Source organism: Ranitomeya variabilis, chromosome 3 (genome assembly GCF_051348905.1).
Source record: "Ranitomeya variabilis isolate aRanVar5 chromosome 3, aRanVar5.hap1, whole genome shotgun sequence".
In the NCBI taxonomy this organism is placed as follows: domain Eukaryota; kingdom Metazoa; phylum Chordata; class Amphibia; order Anura; family Dendrobatidae; genus Ranitomeya; species Ranitomeya variabilis.
This window is the reverse complement of record NC_135234.1, coordinates 740,385,943-740,410,857: the sequence shown is the minus strand read 5'-3', so window position 1 is coordinate 740,410,857 and position 24,915 is coordinate 740,385,943. Positions and strand designations below refer to the sequence as shown.

At 45.9% G+C, this 24,915-nt stretch overlaps 1 protein-coding gene across 1 annotated transcript in view; it reads left to right on the top strand.

Moving 5' to 3' along the window:
• The window catches only part of ANGPTL5 (angiopoietin like 5), a 58,908-nt gene that overhangs the window by 2,770 nt on the left and 31,223 nt on the right, over nucleotides 1-24,915 (top strand). The window contains exons 2-4 of the mRNA XM_077299259.1: nucleotides 14,051-14,216; nucleotides 16,776-16,879; nucleotides 19,432-19,525. Of these exons, the coding sequence (XP_077155374.1) occupies nucleotides 14,051-14,216; nucleotides 16,776-16,879; nucleotides 19,432-19,525 (364 nt within the window). The remainder of the gene's footprint in view (nucleotides 1-14,050; nucleotides 14,217-16,775; nucleotides 16,880-19,431; nucleotides 19,526-24,915) is intronic.

Sequence of the window (24,915 nt, the reverse complement as noted above, 5' to 3'; positions counted from 1 at the left end):
AAGGTTTGCTGTGTCTGTCAGCGTAGTGTCCAGAGGCTGGAGGCACTAAGAGGAGACGTGGAGGGGGCAGTAGGAGGGCAACAACCCAGCCACAGGACCGCTACCTCAGCCTTTGCGCAAGGAGGAACAGGAGGAGTGAGTCGCCCGCCAGGGCCGTGGGGTACTCAGTACCGGGTCTGGTATTTAAAGGGGGATGTCACGGTGGCGGCGACCCGGTCCGTGGCCTTGGGCGCCCATGTAAAAGGGGATGTCATTAAAGGGGTTTTAAATAAAGTTTGGGTTCGTGACGCCACCTGTGGTGTTCGGTCAGTGGGGACTGACACTGCTTAAAGGGGTCCTCTGGGGTGATGTTATGGCAGCTAGATGGTATACCTTCCCACAGGTGAAGTGTATCCCCAGGGCTTCCCAGAGTGTAGATGGTGGATGATGTGAGGCGCAGTGAATAACGAGGACACAAGGTTGCAGTCTTTTTACCTTTACTGAAGGCTTCAGCATCCACGGTCCAGGGCACCGGATCACAGGGCAGGCAGAGTTCGGTCGGTCTGAAGGCAAATTCAGAGTCCCCTTATCCAGGTGGAAATCAGTAGCCTTCCTCTAGCGCCTGTGCGTTGTAGTACCCCCTGCTGAGCTTCTCGGTGAGGTCCTCACAACTGATGTTGGTGTTCTAGATGTTATTTCTCTTTCTCTCTGTCCCCCTGATGGTAAGGATAGGACAAACTTGTATGACTGATGGCCTGAGGCTTTTTACAGGGACCCTACGATGCCCCAGCCCCCACAAGTTGCCACCGTGCCTCCTGGGTATAAGGTCGGGCAGCTAACGTGGAATTAACTGTCCTGCCGGTCTCTGAAGCAAGGCTTGGAGACGATTGCTCCCTCGGTGTTCCGGCTACCGGATTCTGCACCTCAGAAGGAGGCAGCCTTTTACAGGGCACAACGCCCTCTAGATTCCTCTCCTTGTGCTATGACTTCGTTTCTCACCCGCTACAATACAATTCTCTTCCGTGTCCTTCCTTAGGATGATGCCGCACGTGGGGCAGGGGCAGCTCCGTGGCTCTCTGTCTAGGCCTCTGACAGGATCCCACCCCTGTTAGGGACCTCTGTGTCTGCAGCTCTGTGATGTTCCTCCTTCCCCTCTGTCTGCCTGACAGGGTGCTGCCTGGGTGAAGCCCAGTCAGCGTCTGTCTAACTTCCTATCAAAACCACCAGTTTTACCTAATTGTGAGGAGTGCCCTAGTAGATAGGAGCAAGGCTCCCCCTGGTGGACTGGAGTGTGAAGTGTAGTGTATGGTTTGTGATACCTGGTAAAGTGATCTCCTTTATTGCCTTCAGACGTAGTATCACTCCCCCTGGTGGAAGAGCAACATTACTGCAATGACCAGGACTCTGGGGCGCTGCATGCTCACAGCCCAACACCGTGCAGGATGCTTGGCATTTGTCACAGAACACCAGGATTGGCAAATTCGCCACTGGCTCTCTGTTCTTCACAGATGAAAGCAGGTTCACACTGAGCACATGTGACAGACGTGACAGAGTCTGGAGACGCCGTGGAGAGCGATCTGCTGCCTGCAACATCTTTCTGCATTACCGGTTTGGCAGTGGGTCAGTAATGGTGTGAGGTGGCATTTTTTGGAGGGCCGCACAGACCTCCATGTGCTCGCCAGAGGAAGCCTGACTGCCATTAGGTACCGAGATGAGATCCTCAGACCCCTTGTGAGACCATATGCTGGTGCGGTTGGCCCTGGGTTCCTCCTAATGCAGGACAATGCCAGACCTCATGTGGCTGGAGTGTGTCAGCAGTTCCTGCAAGATGAAGGCATTGAAGCTATGGACTGGCCCACCGTTCCCCAGACCTGAATCTGATTGAACACATCTGGGACATCATGTCTCACACCATACACCAACGTCACGTTGCACCACAGACTGTCCAGGAGTTGGTGGATGCTTTAGTCCAGGTCTGGGAGGAGATCCCTCAGGAGACCATCCGTCGCCTCATCAGGAGCATGCCCAGGCATTGTAGAGAGATCATTCAGGCACATGGAGGCCACACACAATACTGAGCATCTTTTCCTTGTCATGAGTAGTGTTGAGCATTCCGATACCGCAAGTATCGGGTATCGGCCGATACTTGCGGTATCGGAATTCCGATACCGAGTTCCGATACCTTTGTGTTATCGGGAATCGGTATCGGATCCATATTACTGTGTAAAATAAAGAATTAAAATAAAAAATATTGATATACTCACCTCTCCGGAGGCCCCTGGACATCACCGCTGGTAACCGGCAGCCTTCTTTGCTTAAAATGAGCGCGTTTAGGGCCTTCCATGACGTCACGGCTTCTGATTGGTCGCGTGCCGCTCATGTGACCGCCACGCGACCAATCACAAGCCGTGACGTAATTCTCAGGTCCTAAATTCCTAGAATGAGGAGTTTAGGGCCTGAGAATGACGTCGCGGCTTGTAATACACAGTAATATGGATCCCAGGGCCTGAAGGAGAGTTTCCTCTCCTTCAGACCCTGGGAACCATCAGGATACCTTCCGATACTTGGTGTCCCATTGACTTGTATTGGTATCGGGTATCGGTATCGGCGATATCCGATACTTTTCGGGTATCGGCCGATACTATCCGATACCGATACTTTCAAGTATCGGACGGTATCGCTCAACACTAGTCATGAGGCATTTCCACTGAAGTTGGATCAGCCTGTAACTTCATTTTCCACTTTGATTTTGAGCATCATTCCAACTCCAGACCTCTGTGGGGTATTCGTTGTGATTTACGTTAATAATTTTTAGGTTTTATTGTTCTCAATACATTCCAATATGTAATGAATAAAGATTTACAACTGGAATATTTGATCCAGTGATATCTAGGATGTGGGATTTTAGTGTTCTCTTTATTTTTTTGAGCAGTGTATATAGACAAAGCACAGGATCGTAAATAATTATTTTTGTAAGTAAAATATTTTTCACATCAAAGAAAGAATCAGCTGCAATCTCCTGCTGTAATGTCTGCATACTTTTTTTTCTTCCCCCCCCCCCCCTGCCCAGGAGATGTGGTACGATCAGACCATGTTCCTGCACGGTCAGTCACAGCCATTACACAGTACACAGCAGGGACACATTTATAAGATTATCTCGGCACAGGAACATTTTATTTAAACACATCCAAATGTGGAGATTATTCTTTTTCCGATATCTGTTGATTAAAATGAACTTTTATTTGGGGCACAACCCCTTTTATGTTGGAAGGTACAGTGGGGAAAAAGAGTATTTAATCAGCAACCAATTGTGCATGTTCTCCCACTTAAAGGGAATCTGTCACCTCATTTTGCCACTATAAACTGCGACCACCGCCATTAGGGGCTTATCTACAGCATTCTGTAATGCTTTAGATAAGCCCCCGATGTAACCTGAAGGATAAGAAAAACAAGTTAGATTATACTCACCCAGGGGCGGTCCGGGTCCGATGGGCTTCGCAGGTCTGGGTCCGGCGCCTCCCATCTTCATACGATGACGTCCTCTTCCTTGCTTCTGTCGCGGCTCCTGTGCAGGTGTAATTCTCTGCCCTGTTGAGGGCAGCGTAAAGTACTGCAGTGCGCAGGTGCCAGGAAAGGTCAGAGAGGCCCAGCGCCTGCACACTGCAGTACTTTACGCTGCCCTCAACAGGGCAAATCAGTACGCCTGCACAGGAGCCGTAACAGAAGCAAGGAGGATGACAACATCGTATGAAGATGGGAGGCGCCGATCCCGGACCTGCGACGCCCATCGGACCCGAACCGGGACCACCCCTGGGTGAGTATAATCTAACTTGTTTTTCTTTCAGTTTAAATCGGGGGCTTATCTACAGCATTACAGAATGCTGTAGATAAGCCCTTGATGGCGGTGGCTACAGTTTATAGTTGAAAAATGAGATGACAGATTCCCTTTAAAAAGATGAGAGAGGCCTGTAATTGACATCATAGGTAGACCACAACCATGAGAGTCAAAATGAGAAAACAAATCCAGAAAATCACCTTGTCTGATTTGGCAAGATTTATTTAGCAAATTATGGTGGAAAATAAGTATTTGGTCATTAACAAAGATTCATCTCAATATTTTGTCATATATCCTTTGTGACAATGACAGTGGTCAAACATTTTCTGTAAGTCTTCACAAGGTTGGCGCACACTGTTGGTGGTATGTTAGCCCATTCCTCCATGCAGATCTCCTCTAGAGCAGTGATGTTTTGGGACTGTCACTGGGCAACACGGACTTTCAACTCCCTCCAAAGGTTTCCTATAGGGTTGAGATCATATCAGGACCTTCATATGCTTCTTAAGAAGCCACTCCTTCATTGCCCTGGCAGTGTGCTTGGGATCATTATCATGATGAAAGACCCATCCACGTTTCATCTTCAATAGCCTTGCTGATGGAAGGAGGTTTGCACTTAAAATCTCACGATACATGGCACAATTCATTCTTTCATGTACACAGATCAGTCATTCTGGTCCCTTTGCAGAGAAACAGCCCCAAAGCATGATGTTGCCACCCCCATGCTTCACAGTAGGTATGGTGTTCTTTGGATGCAACTCAGCATTCTGTCTCCTCCAAACATGACAAGTTTTGTTTATACCAAACAGTTCTACTTTGGTTTAATCAGACAATTTGAAATTCTCCTAATACTATTCTGGGTAATAATCCAAATGTTCTCTAGCAAACTTCAGATGGGCCCGGACATGTACTGGCTTAAGCAGAGGGACACGTCTGGCACTGCAGGATCTGAGTTCCTGGCGGCATAGTGTGTTACTGATAGTACACTTTGTAAAGGTTGGCCCAGCTCTATGCAGGTCATTCACTAGGTCCCCCGTGTGGTTCTGGGATTTTTGCTCACCGTTGTTGTGATCATTTTGACTCCACGGGGTGAGATCTTGCGTGCAGCCCCAGATCGAGGGAGATTATCAGTGGTCTTGTATGTCTTCCATTTTCTTACTATTGCCCCCACTGTTTTTCATCACACCAAGCTGCTTGCCTATTGCAGATTCAGTCTTCTCAGACTGGTGCAGGGCTACAATTTTGTTTCTGGTGTCCTTCGACAGCTCTTTGGTCTTCACCATAGTGGAGTTTAGAGTGTGACTGTTTGAGGTTGTGGACAGGTGTCTTTCATACTGATAACAAGTTCAAACAGTTGCCATTACTACAGGTGATGAGTGGAGGACAGAGGAGCCTCTTAACCCCTTCCCGACATCTGACGTACTATCCCGTCGAGGTGGGGTGGGCCCCCATGACCGCCGACGGGATAGTACGTCATACGCGATCGGCCGCGCTCACGGGGGGAGCGCGGCCGATCGCGGCCGGGTGTCGGCTGCATATCGCAGCTGACATCCGGCACTATGTGCCAGGAGCGGTCACGGACCGCCCCCGGCACATTAACCCCCGGCACACCGCGATCAAACATGATCGCGATGTGCCGGCGGTGCAGGGAAGCATCGCGCAGGGAGGGGGCTCCCTGCGGGCTTCCCTGAGACGATCGGTACAAGGTGATGTACTCACCTCGTACCGAACGTCTTCTCCCTGCAGGCCCCGGATCCAAAATGGCCGAGGGGCTGTATCCGGGTCCTGCAGGGAGCACTTCCGGGTCGGAGCAGGCTGCAGATGAAAGCTGCAGCCTGCACGGCTGTAAGTGAGATCGGAGATCTCACAGAGTGCTGTGCACACTGTGAGATCAGCGATCTGTAATGTCCCCCCCTGGGACAAAGTAAAAAAGTAAAAAAAAAAATTCCCACATGTGTAAAAAAAATAAAAAAAAATTCCTAAATAAATAATAATAAAAAAAAAAATATTATTCCCATAAATACATTTCTTTATCTAAAAAAAACAAACAAAAACAATAAAAGTACACATATTTAGTATCGCCGCGTCCGTACCGACCCAACCTATAAAACTGCCCCACTAGTTAACCCCTTCAGTAAACGCCGTAAGAAAAAAAAAAAAAAAACGAGGCAAAAAACAACGCTTTATTACCATACCGCCGAACAAAAAGTGGAATAACACGCGATCAAAAAGACGGATATAAATAACCATGTTACCGCTGAAAACGTCATCTTGTCCCGCAAAAAACGAGCCGCCATACAGCATCATCAGCAAAAAAATAAAAAAGTTATAGTCCTGAGAATAAAGCGATGCCAAAATAATTATTTTTTCTATAAAATAGTTTTTATCGTATAAAAGCGTCAAAACATAAAAAAATGATATAAATGAGGTATCGCTGTAATCGTACTGACCCGACGAATAAAACTGCTTTATCAATTTTACCAAGCGCAGAACGGTATAAACGCCTCTCCCAAAAGAAATTCATGAATAGCTGGTTTTTGGTTATTCTGCCTCACAAAAATCGGAATAAAAAGTGATAAAAAATGGTCACGTGTCCGAAAATGTTACCAATAAAAACGTCAACTCGTCCCGCAAAAAACAAGACCTCACATGACTCTGTGGACCAAAATGTGGAAAAATTCTAGGTCTCAAAATGTGGAGACGCAAAAACTTTTTTGCTATAAAAAGCGTCTTTTAGTCTGGTTTCACACTTGCGTTTTTATCTGCATGCGTTTTTTTAAAAAACCACGTGTGAAAAAATGCATGTAAACGCGGTAAAACGCATGCGTTTTTATAGAAAAACACAAGAAAACAAGAAAAAAACAAAAAACCCTAACCCTACCCCTAACCCTACCCCTAACCTGAAATACGTGGCACTGAAATACGTGGCACTGAAATATACGTTTATATACGTATATAAGTGCCACGATATTTCAGAGGCCACGTATTTAAGTGCCACGTATTTAAGTGCCACGTATTTAAGTGCCACGTATTTCAGTGCCACGTATTTCAGTGCCACGTATTTCAGTGCCACGTATTTACGTGCCACGTATTTACGTGCCACGTATTTACGTGCCACGTATTTACGTGCCACGTATTTTTCAGTGCCTGAAATACGTGGCACTGAAATACGTGGCACTGAAATATCGTGGCACTTAAATACGTGGCACTTAAATACGTGGCACTGAAATATCGTGGCACTGAAATACGTGGCACTTAAATACGTGGCACTGAAATACGTGGCACTGAAATACGTGGCACTTAAATACGTGGCACTTAAATACGTGGCACTTAAATACGTGGCACTGAAATACGTGGCACTTAAATACGTGGCACTTAAATACGTGGCACTTAAATACGTGGCACTTAAATACGTGGCACTTAAATACGTGGCACTGAAATACGTGGCACTGAAATACGTGGCACTGAAATACGTGGCACTTAAATACGTGGCACTTATATACGTGGCACTTATGACTGTCAGAAAATGTTCAGTAAACGGTTAGGGGTGAGGTTAGGGGTAGGGTTTCAGGTAGAATTGGGGAGTTTCCACTGTTCAGGCACATCAGGGGCTCTCCAAACGCGACATGGCGTCCAATCTCAATTCCAGCCAATTCTGCGTTGAAAAAGTAAAACGGTGCTCCTTCCCTTCCGAGCTCTCCCGTGCGTCCAAAAAGGGGTTTACCCCAACATATGGGGTATCAGCGTACTAGGGACAAATTGAACAACAACTTCTGGGGTCCAAGTTCTCTTGTTATCCTTGGGAAAATAAAAATTTGGGGGGCTAAAAATCATTTTTGTGGGAAAAAAATATGTTTTATTTTCACGGCTCTGCGTTGTAAACTGTAGTGAAACACTTGGGGGTTCAAAGTTCTCACAACACATCTAGATAAGTTCCTTGGGAGGTCTAGTTTCCAATATGGGGTCACTTGTGGGGGGTTTGTACTATTTGGGTACATCAGGGGCTCTGCAAATGCAACGTGACGCCTGCAGACCAGTCCATTTAAGTCTGCATTCCAAATGGCGCTCCTTCCCTTCCGAGCTCTGTCATGCGCCCAAACAGTGGTTCCCCCCCACATAGGGGGTATCAGCGTACTCAGGACAAATTGGACAACAACTTTTAGGGTCCAATTTATCCTGATACCCTTGTGAAAATACAAAACTGGGGGCTAAAAAATCATTTTTGTGAAAAAAACATAATTTTTATTTTCACGGCTCTGCGTTATAAACTGTAGTAAAACACTTGGGGGTTCAAAGTTCTCACAACACATCTAGATAAGTTCCTTGGGGGGTCTAGTTTCCAATATGGGGTCACTTGTGGGGGGTTTGTACTGTTTGGGTACATCAGGGGCTCTGCAAATGCAACGTGACGCCTGCAGACCAATCCATTTAAGTCTGCATTCCAAATGGCGCTCCTTCCCTTCCGAGCTCTGTCATGCGCCCAAACAGTGGTTCCCCCCCACATAGGGGGTATCAGCGTACTCAGGACAAATTGGACAACAACTTTTAGGGTCCAATTTATCCTGATACCCTTGTGAAAATACAAAACTAGGGGCTAAATTTCATTTTTGTGAAAAAAAAAAAAAAAAATTATTTTCACGGCTCTGCGTTATAAACTGTAGTGAAACACTTGGGGGTTCAAAGTTCTCACAACACATCTAGATAAGTTCCTTGGGGGGTCTAGTTTCCAATATGGGGTCACTTGTGGGGGGTTTGTACTGTTTGGGTACATCAGGGGCTCTGCAAATGCAACGTGACGCCTGCAGACCAATCCATTTAAGTCTGCATTCCAAATGGCGCTCCTTCCCTTCCGAGCTCTGTCATGCGCCCAAACAGTGGTCCCCCCCCACAAATGGGGTATCAGCGTACTCCAGACAAATTGGACAACAACTTTTGGGGTCCAATTTATCCTGATACCCTTGTGAAAATACAAAACTGGGGGCTAAAAAATCATTTTTGTGAAAAAAAAAAAAAAATTATTTTCACGGCTCTGCGTTATAAACTGTAGTGAAACACTTGGGGGTTCAAAGCTCTCAAAACACATCTAGATAAGTTCCTTAGGGGGTCTACTTTCCAAAATGGTGTCACTTGTGGGGGGGTTTAATGTTTAGGCACATCAGGGGCTCTCCAAACGCAACATGGCATCCCATCTTAATTCCAGTCAATTTTGCATTGAAAAGTAAAATAGCGCTTCTTCCCTTCTGAGCTCTGCTATGCGCCCAAACAATGGTTTACACCCACATATGGGGTATCGTCGTACTCAGGACAAATTGCACAACAACTTTTGTGGTCTAATTTCTTCTCTTACCCTTGGGGAAATAAAAAAATGGGGGTGAAAAGATCATTTTTGTGAAAAAATATGATTTTTTATTTTTACGGCTCTGCATTATAAACTTCTGTGAAGCACTTGTTGGGTCAAAGTGCTCACCACACATCTAGATAAGTTCCTTAGGGGGTCTACTTTCCAAAATGGTGTCATTCGTGGGGGGTTTCAATGTTTAGGCACATTAGGGGCTCTCCAAACGCAACATGGCGTCCCATCTCAATTCCAGTCAATTTTGCATTGAAAAGTCAAATGGCGCTCCTTCCCTTCTGAGCTCTGCCCTGCGCCCAAACAATGGTTTACACCCACATATGGGGTATCAGTGTACTCAGGACAAATTGCACAACAATTTTTGGGGTCCAATTTCTTCTCTTACCCTTGGGAAAATAAAAAATTGGGGGTGAAAAGATCATTTTTTGTGAAAAAATATGATTTTTTATTTTTACGGCTCTGCATTATAAACTTCTGTAAAGCACTTGTTGGGTCAAAGTGCTCACCACACATCTAGATAAGTTCCTTAGGGGGTCTACTTTCCAAAATGGTGTCACTTGTTAGGGGTTTCAATGTTTAGGCACATCAAGGGCTCTCGAAATGCAACATGGCGTCCCATCTCAATTCCAGTCAATTTTGCATTGAAAAGTCAAATGGCGCTCCTTCCCTTCCGAGCTCTGCCCTGCGCCCAAACAATGGTTTACACCCACATATGGGGTATCAGCGTACTCAGGACAAATTGCACAACAATTTTTGGGGTCCAAATTCTTCTCTCACCCTTGGGAAAATAAAAAATTGGGGGTGAAAAGATCATTTTTGTGAAAAAATATGATTTTTTATTTTTACGGCTCTGCATTATAAACTTCTGTAAAGCACTTGTTGGGTCAAAGTGCTCACCACACATCTAGATAAGTTCCTTAGGGGGTCTACTTTCCAAAATGGTGTCACTTGTTAGGGGTTTCAATGTTTAGGCACATCAGGGGCTCTCCAAATGCAACATGGCGTCCCATCTCAATTCCAGTCAATTTTGCATTGAAAAGTCAAATGGCGCTCCTTTGCTTCCAAGCTCTGCCATGCGCCCAAACTGTGGTTTACCCCCACATATGGGGTATCAGCGTACTCAGGACAAATTGTACAACAACTTTTGGGGTCTATTTTCTCCTGTTACCCTTGGTAAAATAAAACAAATTGGAGCTGAAATAAATTTTGTGTGAAAAAAAGTTAAATGTTCATTTTTATTTAAACATTCCAAAAATTCCTGTGAAACACCTGAAGGGTTAATAAACTTCTTGAAAGTGGTTTTGAGTACCTTGAGGGGTGCAGTTTTTAGAATGGTGTCACACTTGGGTATTTTCTATCATATAGACCCGTCAAAATGACTTCAAATGAGATGTGGTCCCTAAAAAAAAATGGTGTTGTAAAAATGAGAAATTGCTGGTCAACTTTTAACCCTTATAACTCCGTCACAAAAAAAAATTTTGGTTCCAAAATTGTGCTGATGTAAAGTAGACATGTGGGAAATGTTATTTATTAAGTATTTTGTGTGACATATGTCTGTGATTTAAGGGCATAAAAATTCAAAGTTGGAAAATTGCGAAATTTTCAAAATTTTCGCCAAATATTCGTTTTTTTCACAAATAAACGCAAGTTATATCGAAGAAATTTTACAACTAACATGAAGTACAATATGTCACGAGAAAACAATGTCAGAATCACCAAGATCCGTTGAAGCGTTCCAGAGTTATAACCTCATAAAGGGACAGTGGTCAGAATTGTAAAAATTGGCCCGGTCATTAACGTGGAAACCACCCTTGGGGGTGAAGGGGTTAAAGAAGAAGTTATAGGTCTGTGAGAGCCAGAAATCTTGCATTTTTGTAGGTGACCAAATACTTATTTTCCACCATAATTTGCCAAATAAATCTTGACAAATCAGACAAGGTGATTTTCTGGATTTGTTTTCTCATTTTGACTCTCATACTTGGAGTCTACCTATGATGTGGGATAACTATGATGTGGGATTGGTGGCTGACTAAATCCTTTTTTTCCCCACTGTATGCCTTTTTGTGACCTCACCTGCATGGTCAAATATTTTTTTTCTGGGAGGGGTTATCATAAAGGTCCTATTAGAAAGTTTGCTATAAGGCTCCATAATTTCTGTGCACACCACTGTTGATGGGTTTGATTGACTTTGTCTGGTGGACTTAACAGCATCTCATCAAGGTTTGCACCACTACAAGACCCTACTCTCTCCCCTCAGCTCCGGCCACATATCCCTCACATTTTTAATCTCTACAGCGGCAGTAAATCTCCGACCTTCTGATCCCTGTCAACAGTAACGCAACATCCCAGGTGGTAGTATGTGCTCAGCTCCAACCACTGACCACATTTCCGCGGGTAGGAAAGACTGTCTCCTTTAACACCCATCCCAGGTTCATGCGACTGATGCACCTCTTCTGTGTGATTGTGCCCATATGTGATCATGGACCTATAGACACTGTCCGCCTTCTATCATCGCAACTGAGACCATAAGTACCAGTTGTATCTGGACCTCAACCTGTCATAGTAATGGAGCTTCAGAGGCAGAAGATCCTGTGTTTCTCAGGGTTTCATCGATATAGATGTCACGTATTATTCTCTTCAGAGATGCTCAGTGCTGGTTACAGAGCTGTGAGAACAGTCTTAAACGTCTTTCTGCGGTTCCAGGGCATTTGTTAGATGTGCTTGTTTTATGTTGTGGGAGAACATGTAGCCTTGTGTGACCTGCCCTCCGACTGCTGCTCCCAGCTCTGTTGTAGCTCTTGTTAGGAAGATTTAGCGTTTTTGCTGCCAATTGTGTTCAGAGAGTTTTGACATTTTAAATGTCCCACAATGTTGGAGAAGGTGTTTTCTGGCTTCAGGTTCTGCTTACTTTGCACGCATGTCATATATGAGCAATGTATAGCTCTGTGTAGTTAACCTTTTGAGGACCCAATTTTATAGACTCATTTTTATTTTTTTTGCCTCATCAAATTCTGACAATTATAACTTTTTATGGTAACATAGCTGAAAAAAAAGGTCTTGTTTTCTCTGGAACAACAATCACAAATGTCCAATCATTTAAGGGGTGCAGTTCCATTAGTTTTCGGTGACTTTTTAGAACAAGATATCGAGGGTGGAAACAGTCTACGATACCCTCTTACTTTAAATGTTGGTCTTGTCTGTTGTATGTTGGTTTTTTTTTTGTTCTGCCATGTTGGCGTTGATCTTTGTTGGGTGTGTCACTTCTTTTAGTTTTGCATAATAAACTGATTGTTCTACTTTATTGCCCTTATGTTGTGTATGTGTCATTTATGGGAACATACTTGGGGAGTGGGGTGTTTGTTATGGTGTGCAGGGAGGACGCCTGACCGTTGGCTCCAGGCTGTGTTCCTTGGTGAACCAGTGGATTATCCTGGAACAATTAGGCTTACGTGATGGATGCTGGATGGATGGTGGCTATCAGCGCAAAATTACGTCGTGTCTGGACAAAGCCATTGAGACAGAGAGGGTATTTGAGTCTTGGTTTTCACGCCATTAGGAGTCAGTCACAGAAGGAATATCACAGGTAGAAACTACTTGTTCCAAAATAGCCTGGTAACAGAGGGCCAGCACTCTCGAAGGTTCAGGTTGCTGCCATTTCTACATGGAGAGGAAGAAGTTGCCTCCATGGCTATCCCTGGTGTTGGTAGACCAGCCAACAATAGGAAGAAGCTGCCACTGACAGACTGGGAAACATGGTGAAGTACAGGTGCAGAACTGCAGGTGTGAGACCAGAGATGAAAAGATCACTGTATGGAAAAATACTACGGTACTTGTGTTCTACAAGGCTTCAAAGTTGGGTGCCATGCCTATGAGGTTGACACAGGGAACATGACATCTGAGGCCATAAAAAGCTACGAGGAGCCAGTTCTGGTTGGGTCACTCTCCCATATGTGTAGTAGGTACATCAAGCGGGTATCGCCTTGGCTAGATATGTAGAGAAAGCAAAAAAGAAGATTGGGGAGCCAGGGAAATGGTTAGTGGCCTAGCTAAGCCTGAATATAAGCTCCCACTCTACTGTAGTGCTAAGTATTGACCAGAGAGGGCGTTTTAACATTTAGTACACTGCTTAAATGTACATTATTAATAGCACTTTTTGGCCGCTAAATGACTTGTATCTTGCATTTTCACTGCTTTGTATGCTCTGAGATTGACATTAGTTTTCAGTTGTCTCTGAGTTAGTGAGGGAAGACTAGCTTTTATGATATCTGCATACACAGTACGCACATGCATGAGGGATTCCTGCTCTCCTTTCTCTAAGTTGTACAAAAAAATCAGCAGCAAGGAGCATGCCCATCCAGTTGAAGTTTCTGCTGGCATCAACGGGTCCCCAACTGCAAGAGCCCCGACCTGCAAGGTTACTGTCGCGAGTATTAGTCATTTCAGCACCAAGTCTAACGTGCCAATATTCCTTTTTGCTCTTATATTCTCTCTGGAACTAACAGACTTTATGCCTCACACCCGTGGCTGATTCATGAGCTCACTCCTTTTCTCTGTTTTCTCATTTACTATGTTTGAAATGTGGCCATTCTGTTCTGTTTTTGTCTTTTTTTCCTGTAGTTTTTTTCCCTCCATTTACATTGCATGCTTCTCAGTTTCCTGTGAATGGCGAGGTATGACCATGAGTGTTTCTATGAGATTGAAGATGTATTTTATTCACAGAAATTAGTCATGTATGTTTTGTCTTATATTGTTTAATATAGCAATAAAGGTTTCGTTTTATGGGTATTTTATTCCTTATAGAGTGTTCTTTTTTTCCAGTGGACAAACAATCCTGTGCACTGTGTATATTGGGGTCCTGCCTATGTAATGTTGTTGTCACTTTGCAGGGTAATGTCGGGTCAGTATCAGTCATTGATGTGGAGGAGACGCTCAACAATGTCACCTCATCAATAAAGAAGAAAAGCAAAGAAGCTACGACAAGTCCTGACAAATGTTTTCAGACGTGCAGAGAAATGTCATTAATAGTACGAGAGCAAAAATTCGGCATGTGCAGTAAGTACATTTCTGGCTTGCCGTGTCCTGCTCTTATATCAGCGGTAACCTTACATGTTATAACCTTACACAGATGACAGCGTGTAAACCAGCAGCTGTGACCGGCGGTGAAAAGGTTACCGCCGGTGTGGTGTCTGCTGATGAGTACTACTCTCATCATCGTATGCCCTGTTTCGCTGATAGCAGTGAGAGCAGGTGACTAGAGTATTCACCAGCCGGCGCCTGTCCATAGAAGTAAATATGTCAGTGAGATAACTAGTGTAGAGTTAATAGTGGAGTCGATTTCGACTCGTCTGCAAATCAGAGCTCTAAAAATGACGTGTAACAACAAGTCGCATACAAGTTGCTCAGATATTCTTGCTGCGCGTCTTTTCTGAGAACTGCTGTTGCGTGTCGTGTCGCCGAGTTGCCCAAGCCTTACACCCGTTGTAATAATGACTTCTAGCAACTGTCTGCTTAGCTTTTTTGCTAACGTAGTCATCTATAAATTTTTCGTATCCACTGAACCCAAGCCCTATGATTGTAGCTTCTTGGGCATGTTCTCTTAGTGCTCCATGGTCAGGATTTGGGATGGGCAGACCCGTGAGTGTTAAGGTCCGTTGGGTTCAGCCAAACTTTTTAAAAAAAAAGTTCAGTTTGGGTAGCAGAAAAGTACCCAAACTTGATCCCGAACCCCATTCAAATGAAATTCCCATGCTGTTGTGTGTGACAGTGTGAGAAACACCGGCTCTGATCTAACCTTACATGTTACACATTACGACACTGATGAGAGTATTGGCCATCCGGTGCCTGTCCAAGGAAATAATTATGTCAGTGAGATTATTAGTGCAATGTGTGTATTAAAAGTAAACGGCGTTGGGTCCCCTCTATTTTTGATAACCAGCACAGGTAAAGCTGACAGCTGGGGGCTGGTATTCTCAGACTGGGATGTGGCCATGGATATTGCCCCCCCCCCCCGGTCTTAAAATAGCAGCCGGCAGTCGCCCCTGAAAAGTCGCATCCATTAGATGCGCCAAATCAAAGTTATACTCACCTGTCCGGCTGATAATCCATAATGCTGATGTCCCACAACAAGCCCCAAGTCTGCTACATCTGGTTGCATTGTGGAGCGGTGAGATCAGTAATGTTACTGCTTAGCAAGGCAGCTAGATCACACTGAGGTTAGTGTGAGAACGCGACTGCCTGTGACCGGCGGTAACCTTAATGACGTCACTGCCGGTCATACACAGGCAAATTCTCATGCTCAGCTCACTGTGCGTTGGTTCCCGGGCTGAGCGGTAACATTTGTCACCACTCAGCAAAGCAACCAGATGTTGAGGGGTTCAGGATCATCATGGGACATCATCATTATAGATTATCAGCTCAGAGGTGCGTAGAACTTAGATTTTTTTATTTTTACATTAATAAATGGCAATACGTGGGTGGGTGAGCATTTTGCTCAAATAAAGGACTTTTCTCTGTGTGTGTGTCTTTGTTGCTTTTTACTTACTGGGTTAGTAACAGAGATGTCTTATAGACACCTCTCCATTACTAACTCCTGAGCATGATGTCGGCAGACAAAAAAACAGCTGACATTAATCATTTACTATTTCCTCACTTGCCACCGCACCAGTGCAAGTAGAAGTACCTGGGCAAAGCGCCATAATTGGTGCATCTAATAGATGGGCCTTTTCTAGGGCGGCTGCGGACTGCTGTTTTAGGCTGGAGAGGGTCAATATCCATAGCCCCTTTCCAGTCTAAGAATACCAGTCCTCAGCTGTCTGATTGAGCTTGGCTGGTTGTAAAAATTAAGGAGACCCCATGCCATTTTTTTTAATTATTTAATTAAATAATTTAAAATAACAATGTGGGTTCCCTCTATTTTTGGTAATCAGCCAAGATAAAGCTGGCAGCTGCAGCACGCAACTTTCAGCTTTACCTACACTGGTTATCAAGAATAGGGGGGACTGCACGTTTTTTTTTTTTATATATATATATTTTCAACATAATTTGCCAGCCAATCACAGCCATACCAACACTTGACATGGCTGTGATGGGGCCGAAAGTGCCCACATAGGAAAAGCTTGTTAATTGGCTTCGCTCCAGCCTTTCAACAAGCTTTGTTGAGGCTGCTGAACCCAAACAGTTACGTGGATTTCCAGGAGAAGTCCGTGTTCGTGGTCCATGCCCGTCTCTAATAAGGATAATTAGATGCAGAAAAAATAATTATTTCCTTTGTTAAAGTGAATTCCAGCTTTGCTTCTAAAAGATCCTGACTTGATAATGGGCCTCAGCCACAACTAGACCCACAAGGTCCAAGAGAGTTTATGATGCTATTGATGGGGATATACACCTCTTCAACACCTCTGCATGGTGGATCATCAACCGTATCTCCTCTGTTAAGTGCAGTCTGACCATGAGCTCCTTTCTATGATGTATATTGAGGGTAGGGTTCTCATTAAGTATATTTTCTGTTAATTATTATGTAATTCTCATCTAAGTACTTGGAGTCTTCCTGCTTGTTTCATCACATACAAATCACAGCTGTAACCTGTGAAACGAAATATTATTTCTCTTCAGAGAATCTGCAAAACTCTCTTATTACTTATGCAAGAAGTACAAAGAAGATGTTGAAGAGCATGATGGAGGAACACCAAAAATCTCTGGATTTCCTCTTGAACCAGGTGCAAATACTTATTTCTTACAAATGTTGAGTTGCAATTTCTATACTTGTACAGCACTTTATCCGGTTCGTTAATTAACTATGACCGGTTGCTCTGCCATCTTGGATTTATCCCTCAAACAAGTATACTTTGCTCATTTTGGATATTACAAACAATGCATGCTAAATCAGTCATTCTTAAAAGGGTTGTTCGGTCATAAACGACAAGTCTGCAGTCTCTCTATGTGACTGCAGACTTGTGAATCTTCACATTATGTGCACCGCATGCTGTGAGGGCTCTTTGGCATTGGGAGAGGGGGAGGTCATGTGATTGCAAGTATACAATACTTCTGGTCACATTTCGACTAGACTGTTTCCAGCCTCGCTCAATACAATTGCATTGAGTTAGGCCGCGTTCATCTAATTGGAATGTGGCCGGAAGTGCGCGATGTGAGGATTCACAAGTCTGCAATCACATACAGTGAATGCAGACTTGTAGTTTAAGACCAGACAACACCTTTATTTACTAGTCTGATGGATGATTCCCCTGCAAACTATTACTGATTGCTAGGAGGGTGTGATCTTTTCGACAAAAAATATGGCTAGTCCTACTAAAGGCTATGGACACTTTTGCTAGTGGTAAACTCAATATAAAATATATGCAGCAACCCAGGTGACCGGTTGCTGCAGTGATGTTGCTTTCCTTTTGGGGAGGGTAATGTCATGCTCAGAGTCAATGGAGTTCTCTTTACCAGGTAAGGCACTCATGCACAACACATTCCAAATCCAGGCTAAGAGGGGGAGCTCAGGACCCGGATTCAGGGGAGCTTCCCTAAGCTATATGTATCCTGACCTGGAGGAGGAGCTAGGCAGTCTAGGAGAGACACTGAAGGAGAAGGAAGTCTGGAACTGAGTGCAGACAGAGAGGCCTGGCAGCCACGAGGGAGCTGCAGCCTCTGGAAGGAGTGAGAGAACCTGAAGGTTTGTTGTATGTGGTGGAGCTACAGAGGAAAGTAGCAGTGCACAGAGAAAAGCTCAGAGGGGAACAGTGGAAAGACACCCTCAGAGCCTGAGCGCAGTAGCCGGGAACCGGGAGCCCGAGGCTTTTGTGGGACTCTAAGACACAGAGCAGAACCGGAGGGCCGAGAACTGTATGTAATTGGCCCACACCACTCCTGAGACGCAGCAGCACCTGAGGAGTCCCGGGGCATGATAGAGTCCCTGTAAAAAGGCTCAAGTTGCCCGTCATGCAGGTACCTGTTTAAGGACAGGGGGAATAGAGGACTCTGCAGAAAGCTTCAGGCAGCAGGGACTTCATATACAGCAAGCGCTAGTTGGAAAGGCTCACGGACCTCTACTGGAACAAAGGAACCCTCCATTGCCTCTAGGCCAGCCGGGCCATGCCATCATCCGTGCCTGGTACCCTGGACTGTGGCCTGCTAACTACAATAAACCAGGTAAAGACTTACAACTTGTGTCCTTAATCATTGCCCAGCGTACATCATCATCACCATACACTTCAGGACCTCTGGGGACCCCGCTTCACCTGTGGGAAGTGTACCATCAGTGCTGCAATAACATCCCCCAGAGGACCCCTTTAACGCAGCGTTGGTCCCACTATTGACAGAACACCACAGGTGGCATCACGACAGACTTATAAACATTTTTCCATTAAAAGACCTCCCCCCTTTTATTGGACGCCCAGGGCCACGGACCGGGTCGCAGCCACCATGACATCCCCTTTAAGACCAGATCCGGTACCGAGTACCCCACTGCCTTGACGCTTCATATAGGCAGGATGTAAGGTCTGTGCATCTAGGATAATGCTGGCTTCACTAGCTCTCATGTACTAACACAGCTTCATTCCTGGACTGCTGTCTTCTTTTACAGTCTACAAATAATCTCCTCTACATTGTGCAGACAGACTGATGCTAAGACGTTTGTGTATTTCTCCCATACAGATTCTGCTGTCGTTCCTCGTTCCTCTTCACACTGTACAGCTTGTGTGAGTCATCACCTCCCCTGGCAGACTGCCACTGTATACTTAACTTATTATCCTCTCTTTGATACAGTATGACCTGCATGATCTGTCTTCCTGAAGCCATGGGTGCTTGCCTCTCTCTTGTCACTCTGATCTGCCATTTACATACTTATCGATATTACATTATTGTTGTTAGTGTAGGGATTTCTAATTCCCATCCAGGAATACCCCTGGCCAACCCAGGAATTCCCCCATGTGGACAGTTTTATATCAATCAGCAGAACAGCCAGCTATGTAAAGGAGTTGCACATTCTTACAACAGCAAAATGGTAGTTGTTTTTTTTATAAAAAAATTGCCTTTCAAAATGTTGCCTAACTTTGCTTTTAGGAAGTAAATGAACAACAAATAAAAATCAGTGCACAGGTGTCAATAGCCGTTACATCTCATTGGGGTTTATCACCTGATTTCTAAATATAAAATCTGCCTATTTATGCTATACTTACCCTTTTCCATTACTGCAAATCTTTATCTAACTTGTATTATAAAATTCTGTATGGTGCAGTGTACTTAATATTCTCATTATTACCTTTAGGTGAGTGAACTAACCAATAAGGTTCTTCTTTTGAATGCAGAAGTCTTGAAAAAACACGCAGATCCTTTTCCTCATAGGCCCTTTCAGACACATGGTAAGAGTTTATGATTTGTGTAAAGAGGATCTGTCACCGGATTTCATAATACAAAGTGCATAGATTATTAACTGGATCTTTTAGACCTGATGACACTTGTCCACTTACTTTTAAAATCCATGTCAGTATGTCTATATAATCCTGAAATTAAGTCGAGAAGTCTAAGTGATCTATTTAATACTTTATGAATGTATTGTGAAATCTGGTGACAGATCTTCATTAAGATGACAATAAATAATACACAAAGGATGATAACACATAACATTTCTGCCATTTTATTTCCACACTAGATGGTGGCCCGATGCTAACGCATCGGGTATTCTAGAATATGTATGTAGTATATAGCACAGCCCACGTACTATATTGCACAGCCACGTAGTATATAGCACAGCCCACGTAGTATATAACACAGCCACGTAGTATTTTGCACAGCCACGTAGTATATAGCACAGCCCACGTAGTATATAGCACAGCGACATACTATATAACACAGCCACGTAGTATATAGCACAGCCACGTAGTGTATAGCACAGCCCACGCAGTATATAACACAGCCCATGTAGTATATAACACAGCCACGTAGTGTGTAGCACAGCCCATGCAGTATATAACACAGCGCACTTAGTATATAACACAGCCCACGTAGTATTATTATTATTATTATTATTATTATTATTATTATTATTTATTGTTATAGCGCCATTTATTCCATGGCGCTTTACATGTGAGGAGGGGTATACATAATAAAAACAAGTACAATAATCTTAAACAATACAAGTCATAACTGGTACAGGAGGAGTGAGGACCCTGCCCGCGAAGGCTCACAATCTACGAGGGATGGGTGAGAATTAGTGTTGAGCGATACTTTCCGATATCGGAAAGTATCGGTATCGGAAAGTATCGGCCGATACCGTCAAAATATCGGATCCAATCCGATACCGATACCCGATCCCAATGCAAGTCAATGGGACGAAAATATCGGAATTAAAATAAACCCTTTATACACTTGTAGGTTCATTCTACATGAAGGAAAACAACTAAGAATAATGTAGGATGTATTGGGGGACGTGGCGGAGACATTAAAGGCACAGAGGTTTAGCCCAATGTAATAGAATAGCAGGATTTTTTTTTTTTTGGATGACGTTCGGCGTTAGAAAGAATTTGACTATGTTAATTTTTTTTTTTTTTTTATGCCACATATTGATGTTTCACTACTTCAACGCCCTTCACCTTCTTTTTTTCTTCTCCCACGCTTTCTTCTTCATTATCCTCATCATCAGCTTCTTTGACATCAACTTCTTCACCTTATTCATCTTCTTCTTCATCTTCTACCTATTATTTTTTGGGTTACATTGTTCATATTCTTTTTATTTTACTATTATCTTCATCATATTCTACTTCTTCATCATATTCTTATTTGTGACAGGCATTCCTGTAGTTGTTATCTATAAAAGTTTGAAGATTACACCTTCCGTTCTGCCTGTCACAAAAGAGTTACATTTGTCCGCGTTCAGTTTGGCCTGCAGCATCAGGCTTTATCCAGGGGCACCACGAGGAGGAACGGACTCACCCCCATACACTGCTTAGTCTTCTTCTGCTTATAATTTAGATAATATTTTTTGCTCTGATATTTAGTGTTATGCTTAATGTTCTTCTGCTCTTTGTTCTGCAGCCTCTTGTTCTTCTGCTTCTCGGTCTTCCAGGTCGTCGTCGTCTCCAGGGTCGTCGTCTCCAGGGTCGTCGTCTCCCGGGTCGTCGTCATCGGGGTGGTCTTCAGGGTCGTCGTCTCCGGGGTCGTCGTCATCACGGTGGTCTTCAGGGTCATCATCTCCATGGTCGTCGTCATCACGGTGGTTGTCGTCTCTGGTGTCGTCGTCATCTTAGGGGTGTTCTTCCGGGTCATCGTGTTTAGTCTCTTGAACTTGGAAATGTAGCAGAAGGTACAAGAAGGCTGAGAAAATGCCGAGAACCAGCTGATGGAACTGGAACTCGGATGGCTACCCAAAGGTCCAAGAGCCAATGGAACTACCGAGGACCAGCTGACGTTACTGGAACCCGGTTACTAAGCAGGAGGTACCCGTGCCTGAAAGCACTACCAAGGACCACCTGACGTTGGTGGAACTCGGATACCCAGAGGGAGGCACCTAAGCCAAAGGCTCTGCCCGGAACCAGCTGACGGTACTGGAACCAGGATGGGGAGCAGAAGGTACAAGAGCAAAAGACAGTGCCGAGAACCAGCTGACGGTGCTGGAACCCGGATGGGTAGCCGAAGGTCCAAGAGCCAATGGAACTACCGAGGACCAGCTGACGTTACTGGAACCCGGTTACTAAGCAGGAGGTACCCGTGCCTGAAAGCACTACCAAGGACCACCTGACGTTGGTGGAACTCGGATACCCAGAGGGAGGCACCTAAGCCAAAGGCTCTGCCCGGAACCAGCTGACGGTACTGGAACCAGGATGGGGAGCAGAAGGTACAAGAGCAAGTGTCTGCGTGGCTTTTGCAGGACACGATGCCGGCTGCACAGCAGGGGAACAGCTGGCGGTGCTGAACCCCACTGACACATTGGCGAGGTGTTTTTCTCTGTGCAGCTAGCAGTACCGGGCCCCAACTGGCGGTGTTGGAGCCCGGGGTCAGCAGGAGGAGGAGAGGGAGCAGAGTGTAGGCCGAAGCCTGCACTGGCGGCAGCTTTGGGTCTGTTGTGCCTGCGTGGCTGTTGCAGGACACGTTGCCGGCTGCACAGCAGGGGAACAGCTGGCGGTGCTGAACCCCACTGACACATTGGCGAGGTGTTTTTCTCTGTGCAGCTAGCAGTACCGGGCCCCAACTGGCGGTGTTGGAGCCCGGGCTCTGCAGGGGGAGCAGAGTGTAGGCCGAAGCCTAATCGAACCAATTTCAAAGGTAACCTTTAACCCCCCCTCAGGGGTTACAAAGTAGAAGAGCCACAGCTTATGCAGCAGTAGTGGTGCACAAGTCAAAGGTTGCTCTTTTAATTTGGCTCCTTGCACACGCTGAATGGAACACGTATAACATTTAGCCCTTTATACAGTCAAACTGTGTTGGAGGCGCGAGTTCCCTTTGTAATGAGACGCAGCACAGATGTCAAGAATCCCACCTTGGTGCTGGGTGCAGCCTCCTGAGCGTTGTTATTTGCTGTACAGGAGTCTGCGCTGTCGTGTTATCCCCTGGCCTAGCGCTGTTAGCGCTGCCCATCTTCTGACCTCATTTAATGTTGGCTGGTGCGGTTCGCGATGCCCATGAATCACAGCCCCGCAGTGTATTGACATAGTTAAAACACTGCGGGGCTGGGATTCATGGCCTGGCGCAGTACATATGTTCGCCTCTCGCTTGGGTTCTTACACCCGCTTCAGACTGTGCGGCGTCATCTGATCCCTTATCGCATGCCACGGCCATGAAGCCGCACAGTCTGAAGAAGGCGGAAGGAGATGAGGGACAGGCGAACTGATGCACTGCTCATGCCCATCAAACACACCCTCGCAGTCCCAAGAAATAAGACACCGAGGGGCGTTGTGTGGGTCAGGGCGGCAGCAGAGGCGCAGGCAGCCAAACAATGATGCCAGAAGACGGGCAGCGCTACCAAGGGGGTTGCAGCGTGTCATTACAAAGGAAAGTCACACCACCGGGACGGTTAAATGGTCACACAGAGGACACATTTTAGACGTGTTTTCCGTTCCACATGTGCGAGGAGAATACGTTTATGAGCCACCTTGCACACATGCAGCATTACCGCTGTACAAGGTGGCCTTAAAAACGTACAAACGCCTGGGGGAGGGGGGACAGGTTCCCTTCAATTTCAGTTCTGGTGTCTGCGTGGCTTTTGCAGGACACGATGCCGGCTGCACAGCAGGGGAACAGCTGGCGGTGCTGAACCCCACTGACACATTGGCGAGGTGTTTTTCTCTGTGCAGCTAGCAGTACCGGGCCCCAACTGGCGGTGTTGGAGCCCGGGGTCAGCAGGAGGAGGAGAGGGAGCAGAGTGTAGGCCGAAGCCTGCACTGGCGGCAGCTTTGGGTCTGTTGTGCCTGCGTGGCTGTTGCAGGACACGTTGCCGGCTGCACAGCAGGGGAACAGCTGGCGGTGCTGAACCCCACTGACACATTGGCGAGGTGTTTTTCTCTGTGCAGCTAGCAGTACCGGGCCCCAACTGGCGGTGTTGGAGCCCAGGGCTCTGCAGGGGGAGCAGAGTGTAGGCCGAAGCCTAATCGAACCAATTTCAAAGGTAACCTTTAACCCCCCCTCAGGGGTTACAAAGTAGAAGAGCCACAGCTTATGCAGCAGTAGTGGTGCACAAGTCAAAGGTTGCTCTTTTAATTTGGCTCCTTGCACACGCTGAATGGAACACGTATAACATTTAGCCCTTTATACAGTCAAACTGTGTTGGAGGCGCGAGTTCCCTTTGTAATGAGACGCAGCACAGATGTCAAGAATCCCACCTTGGTGCTGGGTGCAGCCTCCTGAGCGTTGTTATTTGCTGTACAGGAGTCTGCGCTGTCGTGTTATCCCCTGGCCTAGCGCTGTTAGCGCTGCCCATCTTCTGACCTCATTTAATGTTGGCTGGTGCGGTTCGCGATGCCCATGAATCACAGCCTCGCAGTGTATTGACATAGTTAAAACACTGCGGGGCTGGGATTCATGGCCTGGCGCAGTACATATGTTCGCCTCTCGCTTGGGTTCTTACACCCGCTTCAGACTGTGCGGCGTCATCTGATCCCTTATCGCATGCCACGGCCATGAAGCCGCACAGTCTGAAGAAGGCGGAAGGAGATGAGGGACAGGCGAACTGATGCACTGCTCATGCCCATCAAACACACCCTCGCAGTCCCAAGAAATAAGACACCGAGGGGCGTTGTGTGGGTCAGGGCGGCCGCAGAGGCGCAGGCAGCCAAACAATGATGCCAGAAGACGGGCAGCGCTACCAAGGGGGTTGCAGCGTGTCATTACAAAGGAAAGTCACACCACCGGGACGGTTAAATGGTCACACAGAGGACACATTTTAGACGTGTTTTCCGTTCCACATGTGCGAGGAGAATACGTTTATGAGCCACCTTGCACACATGCAGCATTACCGCTGTACAAGGTGGCCTTAAAAACGTACAAACGCCTGGGGGAGGGGGGACAGGTTCCCTTCAATTTCAGTTCTGGTGTCTGCGTGGCTTTTGCAGGACACGATGCCGGCTGCACAGCAGGGGAACAGCTGGCGGTGCTGAACCCCACTGACACATTGGCGAGGTGTTTTTCTCTGTGCAGCTAGCAGTACCGGGCCCCAACTGGCGGTGTTAGAGCCCAGGGTCAGCAGGAGGAGCAGGGGGAGCGGAGTGTAGGCCGAAGCCTGCACTGGAGCAAGTTGAAAGGAAACCTTTAACCCCCCCCC